This window comes from Myotis daubentonii, chromosome 6 (genome assembly GCF_963259705.1).
Source record: "Myotis daubentonii chromosome 6, mMyoDau2.1, whole genome shotgun sequence".
Lineage (NCBI taxonomy): Eukaryota > Metazoa > Chordata > Mammalia > Chiroptera > Vespertilionidae > Myotis > Myotis daubentonii.
In genome coordinates this window covers 18,418,130-18,445,733 of record NC_081845.1, presented here as the reverse complement: position 1 = coordinate 18,445,733, position 27,604 = coordinate 18,418,130, and the positions used below count along the sequence as shown (strand labels likewise).

Here is a 27,604-nt window from a genome sequence, read left to right as displayed (position 1 = left end):
CTCACATGTCACTTTGTACCTCATTATCAGGAGCCTGCTGGGACTTAAGTGTAGTTATAGTGGGTCTAAAGGGAAAAAAAGTACTGAGGGTGGGTTTTGAGTAGAATCAACATTGTTTTGTATGGCAGCTGCCTCAGGAGAGACCATTACCATTTCCTCCAGCATTGCAGGGTGATCTCAGGTGGAGGTGGAAAAACCAGTACCACGGTGAGTACAGATACTACCATGGAGGCTGCCATCACCGGCCACTTCTGCTGAGGTTTGCATCCTCCAAGTGGACATTGGGTTAGGTAACCAGAAATCTATCTCACAGTCTGAATGACAACTGTGAATTATTTTAAATTATTTTTCAATGGTTACTTTGAAAGTTCTAGTTATTTCTTTATGAAACTAAATAATTATCTACACATGTTCTCAGTGTTGTGCTTTCAGTTTTGACTTTTGTGAAGTCTTCATCATACTGAAAAAATAATTTAATTTTGAACTGCTCTTGTCTCCATTTTTATAGGGATTTCTAAGGGATAAATTGAAAAGCGTAACAAACGCTTGTGTAGAAAGACTCAGATTCATCAAAGTGTTAAGATGATCTGAAATATAATATAACCCAAATAAAAATATCATAGGAATTTTTTTTCCAAAACCTAAATTTTCTAGCAGATACTGTATTTTGTCTAGAAAAAAAATAAACAAGAAAGAATAGTCAGAAAAAAATCTGAAGATTAAAAAAAAAAACTATAGGTGTGTTGGAACATATGACAAAGCTTCATTATGTAAAGTAATGTGAATTATGAAACAACAGACCAAGACATAGAAGATAAAGCCCAGGAAAAAAAAATTCAAATATGTATGAACATTTAGTGCAACAGTTAGTCAATGTCTAAACAGCTTTGGCAATAAGCTTTGACTGATAATTGCTTTTGTTTGAACCTGGCTAATGATTGGAAAAAGCCTTCTAAGGCACTGCATTCCATTCCAGTGAAGTTCATTGTATTTCACTGAGGTCCAAACCACCAATCCTTCCAAAATCCTTTGTGAAGAAGTAAATAAATTCACTGCTGAAAGATTTCCTTCAAGTAAGTAGGGATTTTAGAAATAAGAAAAACTCTCTCTCTCTCTCTTTCTCTCTCTCTCTCTCTCTCTCTCTCTCACACACACACACACACACACACACATTTCTAGATGGGCAACATTAAGGAGAGTATACAGGAATGTTGATACATAATAAAATATTTTTAAGGTTCTTGAATATGCTTACTTATGTAGTCTTACAATCATTGAATAATAAATTTACTTAGTCATGTGAATAAAATCCCAGACTGGCAACCTTATGTTGCAAGGGAGTCACCCTAATCTCATTGGTAACATTTCTATCTCCACCCTATTATCATTAGGAAAAGGAATGCAAACTTTTGATTGGCTAGGTATAAACATATACTATGACTCCTGCCTCAATTCCCCAATAAAAGCCTTGCCATAATCTTAATCTCTAATTTTGTACCATGACTTTCCATCTTTCTTGGGTCTCTGTAATAGTTGGTTGTATATCTGTTCCTTCGGTTGGAACAACCAATAACTCAGATTTACGCCCCCCTCTGTGGAAAGAGATCCCAGGTAAGTTCAGTGACTACAGGGTAAGACTGAAAAGTGGCAGGGTATATCTTAAGAGAATGGGGACCTATAAATCCTAGTGAACGAAACAGCCAGGTATTTTGAAAAATCTGCACACAAAAATGACCAAGGTTTTTATGGGGATTGCCTCTTCAGCATGACTGGCTTAATCATTCAGGTAAGAAATGACTCTCTTTTTCATTTCATGAATTTTCAATATAATGTAAACTAAAAAGATATTAGATTTCTAAAAATTGGTTATGGCTCTCTCTCTTCACCAACTCCATTTTCTTTTCTCTTCCTCCTCTTATGGCTCCCATTTTTATCCTCATTTTTCTGTACCAAACATTTATGAAATAATCCCTGTGTTCAGGATTTTGTATCTAGCACTGGCCAATAGAACTTTCTTCCTTGATAAATATTATGTGTGGGCACTTTCTGGTAGCGTAACACTGGCCACATATAACTATTGAGCACATAAGATGGGGCTAGTGTGACTAAGGAATTGAGTTTCAGATTTTATTTCATTTGAATTAATTTACATAGCCCAAGTGACTAGTGACTGCTCTCTGGAGAGCAATGTGCAAGACGGTGGGCATTCACTAAGGTGAAACGCATGGTTCCAACATCCAGAGACTGAATCCTGTTGTGTGATTTGTGATGTGTGTGTGTTTGATGTGTGATGTGTGCGTGAGTGACACCATAGAACAGAGAGAAAGGAAAGCAAGGCCCAGCCAGAGCAGAAATACAGTGTACTATTGGGTAAGAAGGCCAAGTATTTGTGTTTGGAACAATAAGAAATATAGAAATACTTTATTTTGTGAAGAAATATGACAAAAAAAATTTTGTTTAGGATTACCAAGATGAGTGTTAGATTAACTAAAGGAAGTAAATGGAATGGGTATGACTAGGTTGGACACTTTAGAACCAATCCAGGTGTTAGGTATAAACATTGATTAAAGAGTGGTGAAGAGAGGCAAAGCAAAAATTAGTTAAAGGGGAAAAAAAAGACAAAATTCTGAAATTGGCTATAAAGGAGGGAAGAAGAGTGAAAGATATCTAAAGGAGTGGTGAAACTGAAAAATACCTTCTTTTTCCAACAGAAAGGAAGGTTCACCAAGCCTCATGTTGTAGGTGATGAATTAAGTCTCAGGCAGGTTCAGTTATGGTGACTTGAGATCACAGATGGAGAAGCTCTGTAGGGATTTGACAAAAACAGAACTGGAGCTCTGTGAGGCTGCAGGTGTTAGGTACTAACAGCATCTGGGTGTTGGCGACACAAGGCCATCCTTAGAGCCAAATCAATGAGTCATTTTAAAAGGAGAGAGAGTCTTGCCTGTCTGGTGTTTCTCAATGGTTAGCACTGATCTGTAATCCAGGAGGTCACAGGTCAGGTGGGGCACATGCTCCAGTTGCAGCTCCATCCCCAGTGTGGGGCTCTCTCTCCCTCTCCCTTCCTCACTGAAGTCAATAAAAATATATTTTAAAATAATAAAATAAAAAGAATAATGAATTTGAGAAATTTACATCCATTAACAAGACCACCCAGATCTTTACTCTTGCCCATTTGAGGGTAAGCAGGTCAAAAAGAGCAAGTGGGGGACTAAAACAAGAAGGTAAGAAAGAAACAAAATAGGTTCATATTATCTTACCTCCCTCTCTTCCTGTAAATTTACTGACACAAGGAGCTAAAAATGGCCATCTTATAGTCTCAACTTCTAATGTAAAGGAACTATTATTGTTTCCCCTTAAAAAAATATTCTTCTTTTGAAATTAAGATCATGAGATGAGAACAGCCCAAAGTCTCAGGCACAAGAAGCAAAAGTTTATTAGTGAATCATTAGGAATAATAGTGAGGACTGACACTTTGTGATTTTGACTCCTTGATTTTGGAAACCGTAAGTCAGGTCTATAGAAGAAATAGCACCATGGATTAGTCTTTGATAACTAGCATGTGCCAAATCTGGAGGCCATTGCCCCAGCCACACAAGTATGGTAAATGATTCTGCAAAGATCATTCCAGCTACTTCAGAATGATGGGACATGGTCAGACCAGTGAATTCCACAGCATGAGCCTATATCTGCTCTGTACTTTGTTTTTCTTTTTTAAAATATATTTTTACTAATTTCAGAGATGAAGACGAGAGAGAGAGAGAGAGAGAGAAAGAGAGAGAGAGAGAGAGAGAAAGAAAGAGAGAGAGACATCAATGATGAGAGAAAATCATTGATTGGCTGCCATACGAGGAATCGAGCCCACAACTGTGACTGGGAATCGAACTGTGACCTCTGGGTTCATAGGTCGATGCTCAACAACTTATCAATGCTGGCCAGACTCAACTGTGTTCTTTCAGGAAGTGCCAATATATCATGCAGAAGCATCTCTAAATCAAACTCAATTATTTTTTCTCAGACAACTGGTCATATGGAATTGCCCATGAAGCCAGAAATAAGGCATGGGATAGAAAGAGCTGAAGGCATATGGGTCATGGGAATCTGAGCCATTTTGTTGGGCAGCTTCCTTGTGTTTACAGGGCCTGTTCAAAATCATCGTTTTATATTCTACTTCAATTTAGTGATGGGCTTGGTGGTCAGATTACGCCCTTTCATGATGAGCAACTCAGGTTGCATGGTAACTTGTTAGATCATGGTCAGGCCTGTAAGAACCAGTAACAAGGGAGAAATTGTTCCTCAAAAGGAAAGCCATTATGTGAAGAGGATTCTAGAGCTTGAATCTAAAATCCTAATAGTCTGGACTACAATTCAAACATAGGGGTCCCCCGAAGGCTCCATATAGCATCCTTGTCTTACATGGATACTTCAAGCACCATTGCTCTGTTGGGTCATATGGTTCAAGTGACAGAGCAGATTTCATGGCAGCCAGACTAGCGGCAGAGAGTTCTGTTGTGCTGGGTCTCACTAAAATGAGCAGCTTTGGAGGAACCAAGATGGCGGCATAGGTAACACCTGAACTTACTGCCTCGCACAATCACATCAAAACTACAACTAAAAGACAAAATGGATATCACCCAGAACCACGGGAAGGCTGGCTGAGTGGAAGTTCTACAACTAGAGGGAAAGAAAAAAGCGCATTGAGACCAGTAGGAGGTGCAGAGGTGCGGAAAAGTGGAGGTACGGAGGCGTCCAAAACGGGCTGGCAACTTGGTACACTGTGGTCTTTTTCAATCGGGAAGGAGATACAAGCTCCCAACTGCTCTGAACTCCAGTTCTGGGTGAGACACTGGGGACCCAGACTCATACGGGGAGAAACTGGACTGTCTGGCATCAGGCCGGAAAATGAGGGCAGTTTTCTCTTAGAGGTGCTGGCAGCCATCATTGTTCCTGCATGGGCCTTGGGACACAGAGACCCAGGGACCTATCTGGGCAGGGTTGATGGGCAACCATTGCTGTTTGCACCGCCCCGTGATTCCCTAAGACTCCACCCCACCCAATATACAATCCCACCCAAGCTGTGCACAGAGGCTTTTGCATATGAATGGACTGGCCTTTTGCAATCTAAAACCTAACAAACTGCAGCTGGGTCAAAGAGCCCCAGAGCTTCCAAAAGAAGGCCTAAGGCTCATCAGCAGCCTGCATTGCTTCACAGCTGTGCCTCATCTGGGCACCTCCAAACCCAAAACAAAGAGAAGGAATCTGAAGATCTCTCTATGGCACCTACTGGGTGGCCTCAGGCAGTGGCTGACTTTGCACCTCCTTGGAGATCCAAGAGCCAGTGTGCCCAGTGGTCAGAGTGAGACCACACCAGGTTACAACTCTTCAGATCCATTAATGACACACTCAGGGGGCAGACTCAGTGAGCACCAAAGCCCCACTGAAGGAAGTCCTGCCCCATAAGGGTGTTTCCAGCACAGCAGTTCTCCCATTGTAGACACAGCTGGTCCTCACAGCCAATTGGGCTGGAGGTCAATTCCTCCCAGTGATACCAACAGCAATCAAGGCATAACTACAATAATACTGTGCACACAGCCCACAAAGGGGTGCACGAAGAGTGTTCACCTCAGGTAATTAGGGAGGCTGAGCCACTGGGCCCTATTGTTGAGAGATGTTTAATGAACCGAAGACGCAGAGAAAAGACGAGCACACAGGCGACTGATGCTGGACAGAGGGCTACAGCTCGCTCAGGCATGTAGCAACTCTGTACCCTCAACCATTGCTTTTATGGGGGTTTGGCACGAGGTTAGTGCATCAGCAGTTAATCAACAAAATTTTGTTTTGTTCTACATTACAATAGCGCATTGACAACAACTTGCAGCTGTGCATTCCCTTTCTGCTCTACCCATGACTTTTTAATCATATCCTTTCCCAGGGATGTAAATTTTCCAGGAACTCAAGATTGTGTGCAACAATTCACTTCTTCTTGGCAGGACTTTAGATCCTTGTTTACAAATATCCAGCTACAACCTATAGGACACCTAGCACAGAAAGCCACTCTATCAACACAGGGAAGCAGCCAAAATGTGGAGACAAAGAAACAGGTCACAAATGAAAGAAATGGAGGGAAGCAAACTAATGGATATAGAGTTCAAAACCATGGTGATAAGGTTACTCAAGAATATTCTAGAAACCTGCAAGAAATTTATTGAGACCCTCAAGGATATGAAAAAGGGCCAAGTAGATATTAAACATACACTGACTAAAATAAAGAATAATATACAGAGATCCAACAGCAGACTAGAGGATTGCAAGAATCAAGTCAAAGATTTGAAATACGAAGAAGCAAAAAAGCCTAATCAGAAAAGCAAAAAGAAAAAGGAATCCAAAAATATGAAGATAGTGGAAGGAGCCTCTGGGACAATTTCAAGTGTACCAACATCCGAATTATGGGGGTGTCGGAAGAAGAGAGAGAGCAAGATATTGAAAACCTATTTGAAGAAATAATGACAGAAAACTTTCACTACCTGGTGAAAGAAATAGACTTACAAGTCCAGGAAGCACAGAGAACTCCAAACAAAAGGAATCCAAAGAGGACCACACCAGGACACATCATAATTAAAATGCCAAGGGCAAAAGACAAAGAGAATATTAAAAGCAGCAAGAGAAAAACAGTTAGTTACCTACAAGGGAGTACCCATATGTCTGTCAGCTGATTTCTCAACAGAAACTATGCAGGCCAGAAGAGAGTGGCAAGAAATATTTAAAGTGATGAATGCCAAGAACCTACAACCAAGATTACTCTACCCAGCATGCTATCATTTAGAATTGAAGGTCAGATAAAGAGCTTCACAGATAAGAAAAAGCTAAATGAGTTCATCACCACCAAACCAGCATTACTTGAAATGCTGAAGGGTATTCTTTAAGAAGAGAAAGAAGAAGAAAAAGGTAAAGAGAAAAATTATGAACAACAAAGTGACAACAAATACATATCTATCAACAAGTGAATCTAAAAATCAAGTGAATAAAAAATCTGATGAACAGAATAAACTGGTGAATATAATAGAATCAGGGACATAGAAAGGGAGTGGACTGACAATTCTCAGGGGGAAGGGGATGTGGGGGGTGCGGGAAGAGACTGGACAAAAATCGAATACCTATGGATGAGGACAATGGTGGGGAGGTAAGGGCAGAGGGTGGGTGGGAACCAGGTAGAGGGGAGCTATTGGGGGGAAAAGAGGAACAACTGTAATAATCTGAACAATAAAACTTATTTTTAAAAAAATAAAAAATAAAATGAACAGCTTTTCAGGCCACTACATATGGGTCTGCTCAAATGAGGCACACATGTCCTTCAGACTTCAGAGGCCACCAAAGCCATGGGCTTATTTATCAGCAGTAGTTGCAAGACCCAAGATGAAATGCAGGTACATAGAAGACTAGAGGTGGAGGTGTAATTTTAGAAAACAGTCTGGATACTGTGAGGTCAAAGATGGCTGTATATATACAGTACTCTATTATGCACTTGTTTCTCATAAAAGTACAGGGTAGCAATTCTGAAACTATTATATTGCATGTATCCCAGGTTGAACAAAAAAATAATATCTGTAGATAATAAGATCCTGGATTATCACCACCAGTGAAAAAGATACAAATATATTAGTAAGAGTGGGGTCAGGGCAAGTGTAGCATGAGCCATTGGTACTAGCTTAGAGTCAGACATGTTTAACACATATACAGACTGATATATACAGAAATAAACATAGACATGTGTGTATATATGGGTTAGCATACAGACATGTGCAAAATAAAAAAAAGTTTGGCAAAAAGATATCCAAGCCCTAACCAGTTTGGCTCAGTGCATAAAGCGTCGGCCTGCAGACTGTAGGGTCCCAGGTTTGATTCCAGTCAAGGGCATGTACCTTGGTTGCGGGCACATCCCCAGTAGGGGGTGTGCAGGAGGCAGCTAATTGATGTTTCTCTCTCATCGATGTTTCTAACTCTCTGCGCCTCTCCCTCCCTCACTGTAAAAAATCAATAAAACATAAAAAAAGATATCCAAATGTCACTTAAACATGAAAAAAGGCTATACTTTCTTTATTTGGAAGTAAATTAATATCAGGTTTTTCTCATCCCTTGCTAAGCAGAATGCCCTTGGTTATGATTGACTTAGGCCAGCCCTCTTCATATACTTGTCCTCCCTTAAAACATCTCCCAGTACACAAGCTAGCTATCCTATCTAATAAAAGACAAAAAGGGTAATTGACTGTACCTTCGCTATGCTTCCCATTGGCTAATCAGGGCGATATGCAAATTAACTGCCAACAAAGATGGCATCTAATTTGCATATGTAGGCTCCAAGCTACAAAGCGAACCCGGCTGGCCCCAGGCAGGAGCAGCGAGCAAAGGCCAGCATGGAGAACGAAGAGCAAAGAGGGAAGCCCGCTGCACGAGCCCCGCCACTGGGGCACGGCCTCGGCCGCACCCCTGGGGCCCGGGCAGCGAGCAAAGAGCTAAGGCCCTCACCCACCTTGCCAGCCTCGGCCGGGACCCTGGGGCCCTCGCGGCAAGTGAAGAGCAAAGAGTGAAGCCTGCCATGCCGGCCCCTCCTGACGAAGAGCGAAGGCCTGGGTTCTGGGCACCAGAGGAAAACTGGTGCCAGCAGCCTGGGGAAGGGGCCCCTGAGGGGCCCCAGACTGCGAGAGGGCACAGGCCGGGCTGAGGGACCCACCCGAGTGCACAAGTTTTTGTGCACTGGGCCTCTAGTGAAACAATAACAGGGACTTACTCTATAAAAATGCTTTTATCAGGCAGGATGTATCACATCTGTTTAGATCACTTATTGCAAATAAGCATAGAATTTATGGATTTATGATGTTGAGCTGATGATGAAAATTAATCTCATAGGCTTTTTTAAAACCTGTCTTAGTAACAGAACATAAGACTGGGAATCCTAGGAGTGGAATCACTGCCTTTGAGGACAGTATATTTGCATATGCTGTTCAGAACATGTCTTTTAAAACAAATGCAAATTGCACATTCGTGCAGGAGAAAAAGACAATTAGGATGCAGTGTCTGAAGCCTTCTTTCCCTCCAAAATCAATTCTGTGTATGTCTGCTTCTTGCTTGTATCCTAAAAATTATTAATAAGCTTCGGGTTGGGAAAAATTTCAGATTCATGTGAATCTGTTTTGACAGTTATATTCTTTGTGTTAACATATTCATGATAAGAGAAATACAAATTAAATACGTGCTGGCATGCCATTCCTCTACTCAGAAATTAGCAAAAATCAACAACTTTTAAAACCTTTATTACCCCACAGAGGAAACTGGCCATCCTATATAATAAAAGGCTAATATGCAAATTGTCCCCTCAACTGGGAGTTGGACCAGGGGGGCGGTGCCGGATCGCCAACCTCCAGAGTCCCCTCCACCTGTCCGGCTGGGCCCGCTTGACCCTGATTGGGGTGGGCCAGCTGGACCCCACCCGTGCACAAATTTATATAAAATAAAATAACACATATGTATTCTCACTTTCTAATAAAACTTATTATTTCGCAATAAGTTTCTATTCATAGGAAAGTGTAAGGAAATATACAGGGAGGTACCAGGCACCATTTACCTAAACTCCCTCAATGTGAACATTTTATATTATCAAACAAAAGTATTAATATTGGTTCAAGCCATACAGCTTATTCAGATTTTACCAGTTATACCTGCACTCATTTGTGTGCCTGTATATATATGTGTGTATCTCTATGCAAAGTCATCATATGTGTAGCATTATGTAATCATTATCACAATCAAGATAATGAATTATACTATCACCACAAGACTTCCTCATTCTACCTTTTTGTATCCACATTTAGCTCATCCCTTCCCTACCCTGACCCCTAGAAATGACTAATCTGTTCTTCACTTCTTAAAAAAAGGTCTTCACTTTTAAAAGAAACTGCCAAATTACTTTCTAGAGTGGTTGTACCATTTTACAGTCCCACCAGCAACATACAAATGAACATACTTGCATTTTTGTTATCACTACTTTTTATTTTAACCATTCTTATAGGTATGCAGTGATATCTCATTGTGGTTTTAATTTGCATTTCTTCAATGGCTAAAAGATGCTAACTAAACATTTTTTCATGTATTTACTTGACATCTATATATCTTTGGGAAAATGGCTATTCATGTCTTGACCAATTTTCTAATTTGATTACTTTCTGTTGAGTTTTGAGAATTCTTTATATAGTCTAGACTAGACTCTAGAGCACAAGTCCTTTGTTGGATATGTGGTTTGCAAATACTTTTTGCTTGGTCTGTAGCTTATCTTTTCCTCCTCATAATAGACTCTTTCACAGAGGGAAATTTAAAGACTTTTTCCTGAGTCCCATGGATCAGTTTTCCTTTTATGGCTTATCTTTTCATCCTGTTAACACTATTTTTCAGACAGCAAATTTTTGAAATTTTGCAGAGTCCAATTTATCAAATTATTTTTTATGAACTTTTACTTTTAAGTGCTCCGGGATTCAAGTCTAAGAATTATTTGCCTAATCATAGGTTTCAAAATTTTTTTATCCTCTTTTATTTAGAAGTTTTGTAGTTTTGTGTATTAAATTTATCTTCCTGATCTACTTTGAGTTAATTTTTGTATAAGGCGTGTGAATTACTCTGAGGTTTATTTGTTTGCCTGTGGATGTCCAATTGCTCTAGCATCACTTACTCAAAAATCTATCCCTCCTTTATTAAATTGTCTTTGCATCTCTGTCAAAAATTACTCATATTTGTGTAGATTTATTTCATTTCTCTATTCTGTTTCATAATCTATGTGCCTAATCCTCCAGCAGTGCCACATTGTCTTGATTTCTGTGGCTATGTATGCAGCCAGGGAAAATGACTCCTCCCGCTGTATTCCTATAGTTCAAAATAGTTTTTAGATAATATAGGGTCTTTCTCTTTCCATATAAATTTTAGAGTAAAATTCTTTATATTTGGGGGAAATAAACCTTATTGAGTTATTGATAAGAATTAGGTGGAACCTATATATAAATATAGGGAGTATTGATATCTCTACTCTATTAGATTATCCAAACTATGAGTATGGTATGTCTCTACAAGCAATTAGGTATTCTTTGATTTATTTCATCACACAGATTCCTTACATGTTTTCTTATATTTTAACTTAAATATTTAAATTTTTCTGAAGTTATTGTAAATGGCACTTAAAAAATCCTGTTCCCATATCTGGCTGGCATGGTTCAGTGGTTGAGCATCGACCTATAAATCCAGAGGTCACAATTCGATTCCCAGTCAGGCCACATGCCCTAGATTGCGGGCTCAGTTCCCAGTTGGGGCTTGCAGGAGGCAGCCGGTCAATAATTCTCTCTCATCATTGATGTTTCTATGTCTATCTCCCTCTCTTTTCCTCTATGAAATCAATAAAAATATATTTTAAAAAAGAAAATTACCTACAATACAAGGTGAAAAAACAAAAATCAATAGCATGTTTATATATTAACAAGTGGAAATAGGATTTTTAAAACAATATATATTTTTATATATAGGCTGCTTCCTGCATGCCCCACACTGGGGATGACCACCTGGCTCATAGGTAGATGCTCAACCACTGACCCATGCCGGCTGGGCTGTAGGTAAATTTCTTGTTGTCCTTCTGTCATTGATTTCCAGCTTGATTTCACTGTGGTCAGAGAACATTCCCAAGTGCTTGGCCAGAGAAAGCAGCTTGTCTTGTGACTGTTGTGCATTCCTGTTGGGCAGCTTCAGGTTGCTGGGTTCTCTGGCTCCGTGCTGCTTGGACCAGTTCCACACAGGCTTAGACCGGCTTTGTGCAGGTGCAACTGGCAGCTGTATTGCAGTTTGACCTGTACCCCTTACCTCCTGCCTTGGGCTTCAACTCCTCTGCTGTTCTCTGGGACACCTGTAAGAAGCTGTTTGACACTCCGATTTGTGCAAGAAGAATGGCAGGAGAGTTCCTACCCTTTGGGTCATCTTAATCAGTGGATGATTAGACAAAATTCCGCTCACTTTTTTCTTTCAAGGCCACTGGGTCTTTCATAATAATGGTCTTCATTAGTTCCAAGACAACATTAAGCAGCCATATCCTTAGTGGAGGCAAGCCAACCATCTCTTCCTGTATTAGCTTATCCTCCTTTCCTTACTTTCTACCTCCTTTTTTTTTTTAACCCTAAATAAACTACCTTTGCCTCAGATCCTACTAATGTGGGATTTGGGGTAACAGGTCTGACATACAAGTCTGGGCTTGCACATTACCGACATGTAAAAAAGATCTGGTAAAGAAAAAATATCACTAAAATATCTTTCAAATTCTATCTAAAATTATCTACTTTATACTTTTAAGTTGCTAAATGCCATCCAATAGAGATGAGTTTAGATCAACAGCTATCTTTTAAAATACAATACCTCTTGCCTGGCCTGTGTTGCTCAGTGGTTGAGCATTGACCCATGAACCAGGAGGTCAGGGCTCAATTCCCAGTTAGGGCACATGCCAGGGTTGTGGACTTGATCCCCATTGTGGGGCATGTAGGAGGCAGCTAATCAATGATTCTCTCATCATCAAAGTTTCTATCCCTCTCCATCTCCCTTCCTTTCTCTGAAGTCAATAAAAACATATTTTTAAAAAATACAATACCTCTGGAGATGACATATAATTCATTATTATAGTTCATATGAAAGACAGAAATAAATTTAGGAAGAAATCAAGCATTACTAAAAAGTCTAAAGACTGATATATAATCAACATTATTTACTTGGAAGATCATTAACAAGATAGGTACCTCATTATCTTTATATCTCTCCACCCTATCATTTTTAGTAAAGATAATAAAGAGTTTTTATTAGCAGATGTGCAAAAAAAAATCATATGACTTCCTCCTCCAATTTCATTAACTTCTTGTCATAATTTTAATCTCCAGGTTAAACACCAGGACTTCCCATTTTCCTGGGCTTGTGTAGTGATTGGCTGTAATTTTGCTTCTTTTGCAGTAGCATCCAGTCTCTCAGATGCATATCCCCCTCTGTGGAAAGATTGTCCTGATAAGCTTAGTGATTACAAGATAGAAAATGGAAAGTACATCATTAATTTCTGGCATTACCTTGAAAGACAAGGAGCATATAAAATCCTATTGAATGAAACAGCCAAGTATTTTGAAAAATTTGCACCAGAAAATGAACAAAATATTTTGTGGGGATTACCTATACATCATGGATGGCAATATCATACAGGTAAGAATGACTCTCTTTTTCATTACAATGACCCTTTGACTTAACTGAAAATTAAATAGGAAGCATTACCTTGTATATATAACACAACTTTTGTGAAAATTGATTATTTGTCTTTTTCCTCTTCCCACTCCTTTTCCAACTATTTCCCACACTCCTCCCTATCTATCTTTCTCTTTATTCTTTCCTAAACTAATTTTATCAAGCATAAAATTATGGAATGCCCCAGTTTGCATGATGTTTCTACTCAGCAACGCCCACAAAACTGTGTGCAATAATGAAAAACTTATCTTTGCACTGTCCAGCAGGGGAAAGGAGACCTACTGTGCTCATGTGTTATTATATACTAGAGGCCCGGTGCACAAAAATTTGTGCACTCGGGGTTGGGAGAGGAGGTCCCTCAGCCTGGCCTGTGCCCTCTCACAGTCTGGGACCCATCAGGAGATAAGGACCTGCTGGTTTAGGCCTGCTCCCGGGTGGCAGTGGGCAGGCCTAATCATAGGTGTAACCCCTGGTCGGGCTCAGAGCAGGGCCCATTGGGGAGTTGGGGCCCTGCCTCCTGTCATGCACAGAGCAGGGCGGATTGGGAGGTTGCCATGCCACCCTCAGTCATGCTCAGGGTAGGGCCGATTGGGGGGTTGGGGCACCACCCCCTGTCACACTCAAGGCAGGGTCCATAGGGAGGTTGCAGCGCCACTCCTGTCATGCACAGAGCAGGGCCGATCAGAGGGTTGGGGCTCCGCACCCTGTCACACTGATCCCGGTGCTGGGAAGCCTCGCTGCTCCGCTGATCCCAGGGCCAGGACGCCTCTCGGCTCCCCTGATCCCTGGCCCGGAGGCCTCTCTGCTCCGCTGATCGCGGGGCCTCCGACTCCGGTGATCACGGGGCTGGGAGGCCTCTCGGCTGATCACCGGGCTGGGAGGCCTCTCGGATCCGCTGATCACCGGGGCTGGGAGGCCTCTCGACTCCGCTGATCACCGGGGCTGGGAGGCCTCTCGACTCCGCTGATCACAGGCCCTGAGGCCTCTCTGCCCTGCTGCTTCAGGGCTGTTTGGCTTCGCTCTGCTTGGAGCCTGAGTATGCAAATTAACCGCCATCTTTTAGCTTCTATAATTGAAACATTGTATCTTTTGGAGTTGTTGCTTCAGGAGCTCAGAGCCCCGCAGCTGCGGGGATCCTTGACTTTCTCCATTGCTGGGGCAACCAAGCCTCCTATTCTCAGCTGCCTGGCTGCCAGCCGCCATCTTGGCTGACAGTTAATTTGCATATCTCGCTGATTAGCCAATGAAAAAGGTATCGGTTGTACGCCAATTACCATTTTTCTCTTTTATTAGTATAGGATGGCTAATGGGCACTTGAGATGGATAATGCTTCCAAAGACCTGAATTCTTAATTTTATTTAAATTAATTTAAATTTAAATAGTCACAAATGGCCACTGGATTCTTCATTCACTGAGACACAGCATATTAGACCTAGTTCATTCCATATCAACAACTATTAATTGAGGTGCTACTAGGTGCCAAGCCTAGTTCTAAGTCCTGGGGAGTACACCCATGAGCAAAACAGTTAAGGCAATATACTGTACATTAAATACACAAGGGTACATAAAATTAATTTCCATTACCTACAGTTCTAAATGTGATTAAGAAATCATGTAGACTGGAGTGACAAAGCATAAAAATCCTTCGCAGGAAAACCTTTCTATCATATGTTCTCTTCCTGAAAATTATATCTCCATTCAGGAATGAAAGTGAAGATTTGTATTGGAACAAAAATATTATAAATCCCAAACTCTCTTATTCTGGCTAACAATGGCATTCAAGAAATAAGGGACCCTCACCATCAGCTTCCAGAAAATTGTACTGAAAGAAAAGAATCAATGAGAGAATGGGTAGTTTTGTGGAAAATATAGGAGATGAGACTCTGCAAGGTCTGATCTGTGATAGCATCCTGAGCTGGCATTACAAGCAAGTTCATCAGGGGGATCTCCTGACACCCACTATAAGTCCTATTCTTAGGCAGTCCTTAGCATGGAGAAGAAAAATATCTGAACTCCTGGGACATGGTTGAGGAGGATCCCAAACCTCTACTAATAAAAGGGTAATATGCTAATTAGACCAGATAGACCGACATCTTCCAGACAAAGCCACGGTGGCAGGGGCTGAGGCAGAGGCAGTTAGGGGCAATCAGGCAGGCAGGGGAGAGCAGTTAGGGGTGATCAGGCCAACAGGGGAGAGCAGTTAGGGGCGATTGGGCTGGCAGGGGAGAGCAGTTAGGGGCGATCGGGCTGGCAGGCAGAGGTGGTTAGGGGCAATTAGAAAGGCAGGCAGAGGCAGTTAGGGGCAATCAGGCAGGCAGGCAGAGATGGTTAGGGGCGATCAGGCAGGAAGGGGAGCAGTTAGGAGCATCAGGCAGGCAGGCAGGTAAGTGGTTAGGAGCCAGTGGTCCCGGATTGCAAGAGGGATGTCCGACTGCCGGTTTAGGCCCGATCCTGTGGGCCTAAACCAGCAGTCGGACATCCTCTGAGGGGTCCCAGATTGGAGAGGGTGCAGGCCGGGTTGAGGGACCCCCACCATGCAAGAATTCGTACACCGGGCCTCTAGCAAGTTCCATAACGTTTTCTACCCTGGGTTCAATAATCCACAAATGACAAGATCAAATGTTGGATTGGATACCTTGCAAAATTTTATTTTCACTCAAGAACATAATAAATGGGATTCTTCTCTTTTTTAGTGGTTGATTTTACTTAGTATTTAATTGAAGTAAAACTACATGACATAACTAGAGAAAATCAAAATAGGATTAATTTTTTTAAAGTAACCCATATAAGTATTTCAAGCTAAGGACCATCAACAATGACCAGAAAGAAAACGTATTCTCATCTTTAAAGAACCATTTTTACCCTCTGTTCTCTCTTTGCATGCCTCCCTACTCTCCCAACTAACTTGTCACCCACCTCAACACCTAACTTTACAGGCAACCACAGGTGTTCTGTCTCTGACAGAAGATTAGGGAACAGGGTGCTCGAGAACCCAGCGGAGCTGGTTGAGCCTTCAAAGTCCTAAAACGCGCGGCCGTGGGTTCGGGGTTTATTGATTGAATTCCGCCGGCGCGGGAGCTTCTGCAGAGAGAGAGCGCGAGAGATGGAGATGGACAAACGGATTCATTTAGAGCTGCGAAACAGGACGCCCGCTGATGTGAAAGAGCTTGTCCTGGACAACTGTCGGTCTTGTGAAGGCAGAATCAAAGGCCTCAAAGATGAATTTGAAGAACTGGAGTTCTTAAGCACAATCAACGTAGGCCTCACCTCAGTCGCAAACTTACCAAGGTAAAACAAACTTAAGAAGCTTGAACTAAGCGATAACAGAATCTCAGGGGGCCTGGAAGTATTGGCAGAAAAGTGTCCGAACCTCAAGCATCTAAACTTAAGTGGCAACAAAGACCTCAGCACAATAGAGCCACTGAAAAAGTTAGAAAAACCTCAAGAGCTTAGACCTTTTCAATTGTGAGGTAACCAACCTGAACGACTACCGAGAAAACATGTTCAAGCTCCTCCCACAACTTACATATCTCGATGGCTGTGACCTGGACGACAAGGAGGCCCCTGATTCCGACGCCGAGGGCTACGTAGAGGGCCTGGAGGAGGAGGTCGAGGAGGAGGAGGAGGAGGAAGAGTATGATGAGGATGCTCATCTAGTGGAAGATGAAGAGGAGGAAGAAGAGGAGGAAGAAGGTGAAGAGGAGGATGTGAGTGGAGAGGAAGAAGAGGATGAAGAAGATTATAACGACTGGGAAGTAGACGACGAGGAAGACGAAGAAGAGGCTGGTGGTGAAGAAGAAAAGGGTCAGAAGCGAAAACGAGAACCTGAAGATGAAGGAGAAGAAGATGACTAAGTGGATACCTATTTTGAAAAATTCCTATTGTGATTTGACTGTTTTTACCCGTACCCCCCAAATCCTGACCCCCCCGAAACTTATTTTTTTCTGATTGTAACGTTGCCGTGGGAACGAGAGGGGAAAATTTTACTGGGGGTTGTGGGGAGAGGGTGAGCGGGAGGGGGTGGAATAAAATACTATTTTTTTCTGCCACAAAAAAAAAAAAAAAAAGATTAGGGAACATTATCTAGAATTTTCATATAAACTGTTGTATACTCTTTTTTGGTCTGGTTTACTTTAGTTGTCATGATGCTTTTGAGATTTATTCATTTGATTGCATACATCAGTATTTATTCATTTTTATTGCTTAGCCAAAATTTTGCCTAGAAAAATGTTGGAATTGGGAAGAGAATATTGGGAGTCTAAGACAAGATAAAGAAGTGCCATCAGAGAGGAAAAATGGGGGGAAAGGGGCGGCTGTGAAAGGTGTACAGAAATTTATGCTAGATTCCATGCCTCCACTCAAAGGACTTATAACACAGGAAGGAAAACTAGAAATGATACAACCAAGGACAATAAAATGCCTGCGAATAAAAACATGCTAGATAAAAGTGAGAGTGTTGGGAGCTAGAATAATCTAGACATAGAACAAGATTTGAACTGAATCTTGAAAACAAGGTGAAATGTTGTTGGAATTTTTTTAAGTAATCCATGAAGAAAAAAATAGAGTGAACTAAAGTATAGAGCTTGGAATTAGTGTAGCAGATGGGAGAGAAAAGGAGATGGAGAGAAGAAAATGCTGGGATTACAGGAGATACCTAACTTTTGCTAGAGAAATAATATAATTGGGAAATGGGGTGAGTTGATAGTAGAAATTTGGGTTTGCATAATAACCAAAATAGAGTAAATTTTATTCTTGAAAAAAATGTGAATGACAAAAAAAACCCAAAAAACACTTTTTGGTAAAGGCTACTGAGAATGATGTATTCTTGCCATGGGAAGATAAGAAAAAAATTACTCAGAATATATAATGACAAGAGGCAAGCATGTTTGTTTGTTTCTTGGTTTTTTTTAAGCTACAGTTTAGAAATGGTCCAGTAAACCTTAATCTGGATTCCCTCTTTTCCAGGCAGATTAGCTGACCCCACCCAAAGAACAGACTGTGGCCATAAGTCTGGGGATCATCTGTGCATCTCTGTAGACAGTTGGTGGGCTGGTGAGTATAATGTAAAAGTCAAATCACAAATTGATGACCTTTCCACAAAGAATCAATTTAACCCTGAATTCCAAATAGAGGACCAAAAACAAACACCAGCATTACTGCTTTTACAAAACAAATTAATTCAGCCCTAGCTAGTTTGGCTCCGTGGATAGAGCATTAGCCTGTGGACTGAAGCATCCTGGGTTTGATCCCCATCAAGGGCATGTACCTTGGTTGCAGGCTTGATCCCCAGCCCTGGTAGGGGCACATTAAGTGCCATTATTATCTTTTTATGTTTTAAAGTAATAAATCCACAGCATAAATCCATTCTGCTTTAGGAGAGCAGGATCCTTAAGAGAAGCACATTCAAGTTGCATATGAGAATAAGGGAAATTTCTGATCGTTTCTGAAGTGCCCAGAACTACTGCTTAAGGTTTACCACATTTCCCAATCTGTGGGTTTACCTTCATGATAGATTTCTTTACTTCAAAAGCAACCTCTTTTGTATGCTAATAATATTCATCATAATTTTTGTTTACACAGACCTTAATTTTTATCTCTCTGCAATGCCCTTCCTTGCTGCAGTTGATTCTGGCATAATGGGGATACCATCAGACAATGTCACATTGCTGCCACCATACAAGGATCAGATGAGTTTTTGTTTTAATGTTTCTAGCTGTCATTCATCCTTTCCAGAAGCAATGAAAAAGTGGAATGAATTTTACCAGGTTTTGTGTGTGGCTTTTGTTTTCTTTTGTTTTTTAGTAATTCAATTAATACTTTTTGGGGGTCACCAGACAACTTTTGCATAATATATTTAATGTAGAGTTTTTTAGGCATTGAACAAGTTCTTAAAGAATTAAGTTCTTAATATTAAAATATTTATTATAATGACAGAAATATCAATGAGTTGATTACTGAATGACATCATATCACATTAGCACCCTCATTACCCATTGAGTATTGAGGCTGCCCTATCCACTTTTCTCACACCAAATGAATTATATGCAAACACATGAGAATTTTGATCTAATAGAGCATAAAGTGTTCTCTTTTATTATAATTTCAGGGCCAACTATGCAAAAACCTATATAGAAATACAAATATAATATAGGTTATGGTGAATTTAGTCAGATTATTTCAAGTCTCTTTATAAACAAACTAGAAGCCCAGTGCACAAAATTTGTGCATGGGTATGTTCCCTAGGCCTCACCAGTGATCATAGCTGATCTGTGGGGTGACTGGTGGGGCAATCAGGGCGGGGGAGCCCTGCTGGCACCTGCCTTGGCCGGCCTGGCGCCTCCCACTCGCCAGCCCCATCCCCCCATCACCGCCGCTGCTGGTCACCTCCCTATGTGGGGTGACTGGCAGGGCAATCAGAGGGATGCCACTGGCACCTGCCTTGGCTGGCCTGGGGCCTTCAGGCTGGGGGCAGCTCCTGCATTGAGCGTATTCCCCCTAGTGGTTAGTGTGCACCATAGCAACCTGTCGTTCCACTAGTTGTTCTGCCATTCGGTCAATTTGCATATTAGGCTTTTATTATATAGGATATAACTTGACTGAAACAATCATTTAACAATCAGTATCAAATATTGATATCTAAGGTAAAGTGCCATGGGTGAAAGAGTAAATGACCAAAACCAAACAAGTTTCCCTCTACAGATCTTTATATCCTATCTAATAATAGACAACATGGTAATTGACCATACCTTCGCTATACCTCCCATTGGCCAATCAGCGCAATATGCAAATTAACCCAACCAAGATGGCGGCCAGCAGCCACGCAGCTGAAGTGAGCAGGAGGCTTGCTTGCTCCAGTGATGGAGGAAGCCAAGGTTCCCCGCCTGCCACGGCCTGGCTCTGAGCTCTGAAAGCAACAAAGTTTCAATTATAGAAGCTAAACAAACCCCAGATACCTCCTTTCAGCTAGCCATGGCCACAGAGCTGGAGCAAGCAGGAGCCGGGCTCTCAGCTCCAGTGACGGCAACAAAGTTTCAATTATAGAAGGTAAATAAATCCCAGAATAAAAAATAAAAATAAAAACAGGAGAGGCTGGGAGCTTCAGTCGCCAGCCAGCCTGAAAACGGCCCTCAGCCCCTCACCCAGACTGCCCAGGCACCCCAGTGGGGACCCCCAGCCTGATCCGGGACACCCTTCAGGGCAAACCAGCCTGCCCCCACCCGTGCACCAGGCCTCTATCCTATACAGTAAAAGGGTAATATGCAAACTGACCCTAACAGCAGAAAGACTGGGAATGACTGGTCACTATGACACACACTGACCACCAGGGGGCAGACACTCAATGCAGGAGCTGCCCTCTGGTGGTCATTGCGCTCCCACATGGGGGAGCTCTGCTCAGCCACAAGCCAGGCTGATGGCTGCCAGTACAGTGGTGGTGGTGGGAGCCTCTCCTGCCTCCTCAGCAGCGCTAAGGATGTCCGACTGCAACTTAGGCCTGCTCCCCGCTGGCAAGTGGACATCCCCTGAGGGTTGCCAGGCTGCCAGAGGGATGTCTGATTGCCAGCTTAGGCCAAATCCCCCGGGGAGCAGGCCTAAGCCAGCAGGTGGTCATCTCCCGAGGGGTCCCAGACTGCAAGAGGTCACTGGCCGGGCTGAGGGATCCCCCCTCCGAGCGCACAAATTTTTGTGCACTGGACCTCTAGTTTCATATAATTAGACAAAATACTCTTACTCCTCCCATTTACCCCATCTCTGACTCTTTTTTTAAAATATATTTTTATTGATTTTTTACAGAGAGGAAGGGAGAGTGATAGAGAGTTAGAAACACCGATGAAAGAGAAACATTGATCAGCTGCCTTCTGCACACCTCCTACTGGGGTTGTGCCCGCAACCAAGGTACATGCCCTTGGCCGGAATCGAACCTGGGACCCTTCAGTCCGCATGCTGACGCTCTATGAACTGAGCCAAACTGGTCAGGGCCCATTTCTGACTCTTAAGACTTTGTGGAAAGTTCATTATATGCCCAGAGAACAACAAGTAAACAAAATACAATAAAATACTAAAGCTCTGGTTCTGAACAGTATAAAATCCTAAAACACATGGTTTATTGCTTTCAAATGGGTTCAGTATCACTAGTAATTAATATAAGTAATATTAAGCTTTTAGAGACTTTTAAGCATTAAATCTTTCATATCTTAACTTTTAGGGAAAAAAACTCCCCTCATTTAGATGTTGAAAAATTATATTTGTAAGTAGAATTGATTTTTCAGGAAGAGAGACAGTTATCATTGCTTAAATAATATAACCTTGTTCTTCTTGGACAGCATTTAAAGTCCGGTTCTAGTAGTTTTGATGACCTGCTGAAGTACTTATGGGCTGCACATGTCTCATCCTTGGAGGCTGCTCATAAAAATTTTCACAACAGGTAAGAATGGATCTAAAGTTATTTTGTTTTTACATGGTAACAATACTTCCATCTTACATTACCTTTTTCATTGAAGTGTTTTTCAATTAACCTATTTACCAATATGTCAACTATGGGGGTATTACAGATAAAGAAAAAACTGACAAGAAAATGTTTTACTGGATAAAGTAAAAAGTGTTTTACAAGTAAGAAGGAAAACTATGGGAAAAAGCCGATTTGTATCATAAAGTATAACAAAAGAAAAAGCAATAAATCAAAATCAAACCAGAAGTCCAAGAGGCAAACAAACAAAAGGTTGTTTTACCCAAACCGGTGTTTATAAACCAGGGAGTGTAATGACAAATAATTATATGATCTCTGCGTCATTTTGATCAGACAAAATAACTTGGTTAACACATATTTGGAAGGAGCTATCCAAGAGGCATCTTGGTTATCATACTGAAGAGCTAAAATGACGTTAAAAGTCTCCCAATTTTATTTTTTTTTATTTATTTTTTTAATATATTTTATTGATTTTCTTTTACAGAGAGGAAGGGAGAGAGAGAGATAGTTAGAAACATCGATGGGAGAGAAACATCGATCAGCTGCCTCCTGCACATCTCCCACTGGGGATGCGCCCGCAACCCAGGCATATGCCCTTGACCGGAATCGAACCTGGGACCCTTCAGTCCACAGGCCGACGCTCTATCCACTGAGCCAAACCGGTTTCGGCAAGTCTCCCAATTTTATAGCAAATGAGGTTGAATGAGGCAGTATGACTTGGTCTGGAAGTGAATGACAGTATATTTGGGGTAGTATCAGGCATCCAGAGTGAGATCTGGTGTAGAAAGAAGGAAAGGATGAGTGACTGGTTTAAAAAGCACATATAAGCACAGGCACACATGCTTGAGGCCTTCTTGTTAACCACCTAATTTTATCTTTCCCACTGACCACATATTCAATTAAGATATAAACAACAGATTTAGGAGTCATGTTGTTCTGTATATGTTGGCTCTTCGTATTGCTTCAAAGATGATTTTCATATTGGTCCACAGAAAACTTCATCCTCTTGGCATTCTGTGAAATAAATTGGTATTTTAGCCATCATCACATCTTTTTTGTTGTGACTCGGCTGCTTGGCTATTTCTATGACTGCCAATGAAACTTGAGGTTATTGGTCAAGCAAATAGAGAAGGGGTTGCAACCTAAAGATCGTAATTGAGATCAAGTCATTATAGTTTATAGAAAATAGTTTATAAAACAATATTTTTGCAAACATTCCCAATCACATGCAAAATGAAATTCTTCTAGAAAATTGCATTTTTAATATCAACTCTCAGAGGATGATGAGAGCAACCCTCAATATCTGAAATTAAACAACAAAGTTGAATTTACTGCATTTATAGGAAGGGAGAACTACATCTGGCAGGCCCAGTATCACTGAGCAGAACACTTTTCTCATCTAGTTTTGGGTTATTAGTGAACTGGGTTATTAGGAGATGCAGAGTTCAGGGATTTGTGGATTTTAAGTTAGTTGAGTTACCAGTATGAGAATACTCAGGTAAGATAGCTATCAATTTTCGTTAGAAACATGTTTATACAATGGGCTCCAGTTCCTAATGGCCAGTTCCTAAAGGATTGACTTTCGAAAGATGACACTGATTGGAGGCTTGCCAAACTCTGTTTCCCAAACCATTTCTCTGAGGCAAGTTTTTGTTGATGGATTGAGGAAGTCTAAAAATGTTTTGATGACAACTTGTTACTTTGTCTTCTCCTAGAGATGAGAAAACTTGTTTTTATTCTTGAAAGTGTGACACTACTTCAAGTGGTTAAAATTTAAGGATCCTGCAGATTTTGTTTATGATTTAATTTCTATTATGTGCTTATTTGTTTTTTTATGCTCATTGCATTTATTCCAAACTATTGAATGTGACTAATTTGGAAATATTTGATTAATTTTCAATAGATCAAATTTATAAATAACCTGAGTCAAAATAATATCCATATGAATTGTTTGATGAGTAAGTTTAAATGTGTATGTGCCTGTTTTTTTCACATACCACCTCAGGGGAAAACAAATAAGCAAACACCTCTTGTTGATCTTAGTAGAAACATAATACAAAAGTTAATTATTTTTTTACTAACATATTTACTTTATATCCTGAACTTCTAACTTTTTTACATGGCTGTCTACATAGGTGTCAACCTATAACTATACGAATATTTTTTAATAGCTGCATGACAGAATCTGAACTATGGATTTTCTTCTCATCTCTCAGTCAATTCTTACAACAATAAATTTTATAGATAGTAACTCTTCTGAAGTTTACACAGATTGATAGTGTCAGGAAGATTTATGTCAAGGGTTGTCTAACTCCAAAGGCTATGCTTTTACCCTTATAGCTCTTCTGTTTATAAAACTATGTATCCTGCAAACTGATATTCAAAGATCCATACACAGAAATCCTCAACACAATACTGGCAAACAGGATTCAGCCACATAAAAAAGGGATTATAAACCATGACCACGTGGGATTTATACCAGGAATGCAAGCACTGAGATACTATAGCAGTCAATCTCATAACCCAGATGGCTGTTAAGTGACTAAGCTGTACAGAGATAAACAGCATAGACATGCTGCACAAAAGAATGATTCACATTCCCAAGATGGAGTGGAACATGGAGAGATTTCATCATGCTACTCAGAACGGCATACAGTTTAAAACTTAACCATTGTTTATTTCTTGGATTTTCCATTTAATATTTTTGAACCAAAGGTAACGAAAACTGTGGATAGTGAAACTTCAGATAAGGGGGACTTATCAGAAAAAAAAAAATACCAAGCTACCTAAAAAGCAAGAAAAATAGTCTGTAAGCTATTTTATTGTTTAGTGGTTACCTGAAATGGAAATCACATGTTCCTTTAAAAATATCAAAATTCAGCAGAAATTTTGCTAATCTTCTTTGAATATATCTTTACATCCTATATAATAAAAAAGTAATATTCAAATTGACCCTAACAGCAGAATGACCAGAATAACCGCTGGTCCAGTCACTGTGAGGCACACTGACCCCCTCTCGGTCCCTTCCCCTGGCCATCAGGTATCGATCACCCGATGGCGAACGGGAACCAGGGGTGGGTGGCAGCAGGGGGCAGGGCCGGCTGTGGGCACCTGGGGAAGATGGCCCTGATCGCAGGCCAGGCCTAGGGCCATACCTGCGCACGAATTTCGTGCACCGGGCCTCTAGTTTTAAAATAATGAGACTTAGTCACATTTCAGCATGTATGCAAATGGAGCAGGATTTATGAAAAGGGAAAAGTATTCTACTAAAACCATTTTCTGTATGGTAATTTCCAGATTTAAAATTCTAATGAAATCTTTTCAAATGTTCAAATCTAAGAGCTAAAAGCAGCAGCCAGTTTCTACAATCCATATTCTAAAAAGTAGTAGGATGTAGTTTTGAACAAAATATCTGTTTTGAAAATTGAGTTTGCAAAATTCTTAGTTGACTAATTATAAATGGGAACTTCCCTCCACCCCTTGTCTTGTAGGTTAAGGTATTATTCTAAACAAGAAGCAGATTTTGGAAGAAATTGGGCTTTGTTTGTGGATTATTTAGCTCCACCCCTCTTTCCTACAACTTTGATTAGAACTTATGAATTCCAGAAAGTTCTGCCCACACGAGTGCTTCTTTGTGGGGACCAACCCCTCTTCATCAGTGACTTTACTGGCTTTCAGAAAAGTGTCCTGCTTGCTCTAAATCTTTTGCACATTGTGCATAAGTATACAGGTAAGAAACACTTTAACTTTTGAAAATTCTTATTGTGCTGATTTCATAAGTAATGAAAAAACATTAGAATCATTGTTATAAATCACTACAACAGAATGTCTAAAGAAATAAATTTTATCTCAACTCATAAATATCTTTACTATTTTTTAGGAACACTGTCTTTCATTGTGTGGAAAACTTTTATGAAGTCAGAAATTGCAAGAGAACTGTTTCGAGAGATTTTGGAATTCATCCTTCACTATTTTAATTAAGTACTTCTGGAAATCTGTAATAAAACAAAAATCTACGAGAATAATTCCTTGAGAAAAAGTGTTCTCAACATTTAGTCTTGCATATTTGCATAATTTTGTCTTGTCTATGCCTATATTTTAATTCATGTTGTTGTTAATTTGTTTTTAATAATTATTGAATTAGCATTAATAATAAAATGTTTACTATTCAATGAAAATGTGGTTGAGCCCTGGCTGGTTTTGCTCAGTGGATAGAGCGTTGGCCTGAGGACTAAAGGATCCTGGGTTTGATTCTGGTCAAGGGCACATTCCTGGGTTGTGGGCTCAATCCCCAGTGGGGAGCATGCAAGAGGCAGCCAATAATGATTCTCTCTCAAAATTGATGTTTCTGTCTCTCTCTCTCTCTCTCCTTTCCCTTCAATAAAAATATTTTTAAAAAAGAAAAAAAAGAAGAAGAATCTTGGGCTTGCTTTAAAAAAAAAAAAAGGAAGAAAATTCAGTTGAATAGGTGAATAAATGCCAATAAATTAATAAATATCATAAAACCTGATTTGAATTTTGGATGTTATTCTACCTAAATTAATTTCATGAAATTTGAAGGAATAGATTTTCATGGTCAATAGCAAGAGGCAGAAATTTTTAAATAAAAATTTAGATGATGAATTTGGATTTTTAAGACACTTAAAAATGAACTATTAATTTAGAAAGTATTTCTTAATCAAAAATGTTTTGAAAGGCTTTTAGTTCTCTCAAAGTTAGAAAACGTTATTTTCTAAACTTCTTTTTCTAGTCCATGCTTTTTAAAAAATATTTCAGGACCATACAGGGCAAAAATTCTCACTTTTAATAAGAGACAATGTGTACTGACAAGAAGGTGGCTTTCCCTCCTGCTGTCCTCATGGTAACTTCCTTCCACAGCTTGTTTAGACGGCTTTACATAGGGTCTCAACTATAGGCAAAATATATCCACTTATGAACCATTTGGAAAAATAAAATGAAAAATTTAAGGCAAACGTTAGATATTATGGTAAAGTAATATGGGCACCAATGTGTAAAAGATGAATTTGCATCTAAGCTCTTTTATTTTTCCAGCCAGTGTTAGCTGGTTAATCCTTAGCAATTTATCAAATTCCCTTGTATCGCAGTATACTTCTTAAAAATGAAAAGATTGTAACAAAAATGAAGATCATTGAGAGTCACAAGATTTTGGTTATAAAAATTAACTAGTTCAATAACCAGAAGGTAGTGGACATCCAGGATAATGTGTACAAAATAGTATTTGTGGCACAGAGTATATGTTTGATGAACAATACATCAATAAGAACTCATTATATCAAAACTCAATCACGACTATAGCATAAACGCCAGGAAGCCCAAACCATGATATGTAATTGTTGACAGAAAACAGGTTGCCTCTGCATTAGAAAACAGACCATTTATTCCTCATCTATCATCTATGACCTGATTTGCACAGGGCGATGCAGTGAAGGCCAGGTGATCAGCTTGGCATGCAGTGGAATTACACCACAGGAAAGGAATCCTGAAATGATGAGACTCGGAATTCATTTAGAGCAGCTGGCATATCAGCCCATTTGCTAGACTCACACATGCAAGAGAGAAAAAGAGAAACCTCACCTTTACTTTAAAGGGAAGGTGGCAGTGGGTGGGGAGGGTGAGGTTCAAGAAAGTAAATTCTCTGACTACACATTCAAAATACTTCCTTTCAATAGAGATTAATTTTTTACAGTAATCCTTTGTTCAGCATCTCAGAGACAAGCAGCTGTTCTATCATGTTCACCATGGCAGGTCAGTGCTGAGGCAACACCAGAAATGAGGCCGCTGCTCAATTACTATGTGTCAAATCAGTTCTGAAGGTCAGGGATG

At 40.3% G+C, this 27,604-nt stretch overlaps 1 protein-coding gene and 1 pseudogene across 1 annotated transcript; both read left to right on the top strand.

Moving 5' to 3' along the window:
• The first annotated feature begins 1,499 nt into the window (after nt 1-1,499).
• Nucleotides 1,500-25,840, top strand: LOC132236659 (protein LEG1 homolog). The gene is made up of 7 exons (XM_059699744.1): nt 1,500-1,611; nt 13,018-13,257; nt 18,262-18,348; nt 18,877-19,061; nt 21,618-21,718; nt 25,252-25,490; nt 25,641-25,840. Exons 1-7 carry the CDS (start codon nt 1,500-1,502, stop codon nt 25,739-25,741), a joined length of 1,065 nt encoding a protein of 354 aa, XP_059555727.1. The 3' UTR covers nt 25,742-25,840.
• Nucleotides 16,274-17,294, top strand: LOC132236871 (acidic leucine-rich nuclear phosphoprotein 32 family member A-like; annotated as a pseudogene).
• Nucleotides 25,841-27,604: the final 1,764 nt, after the last annotated feature.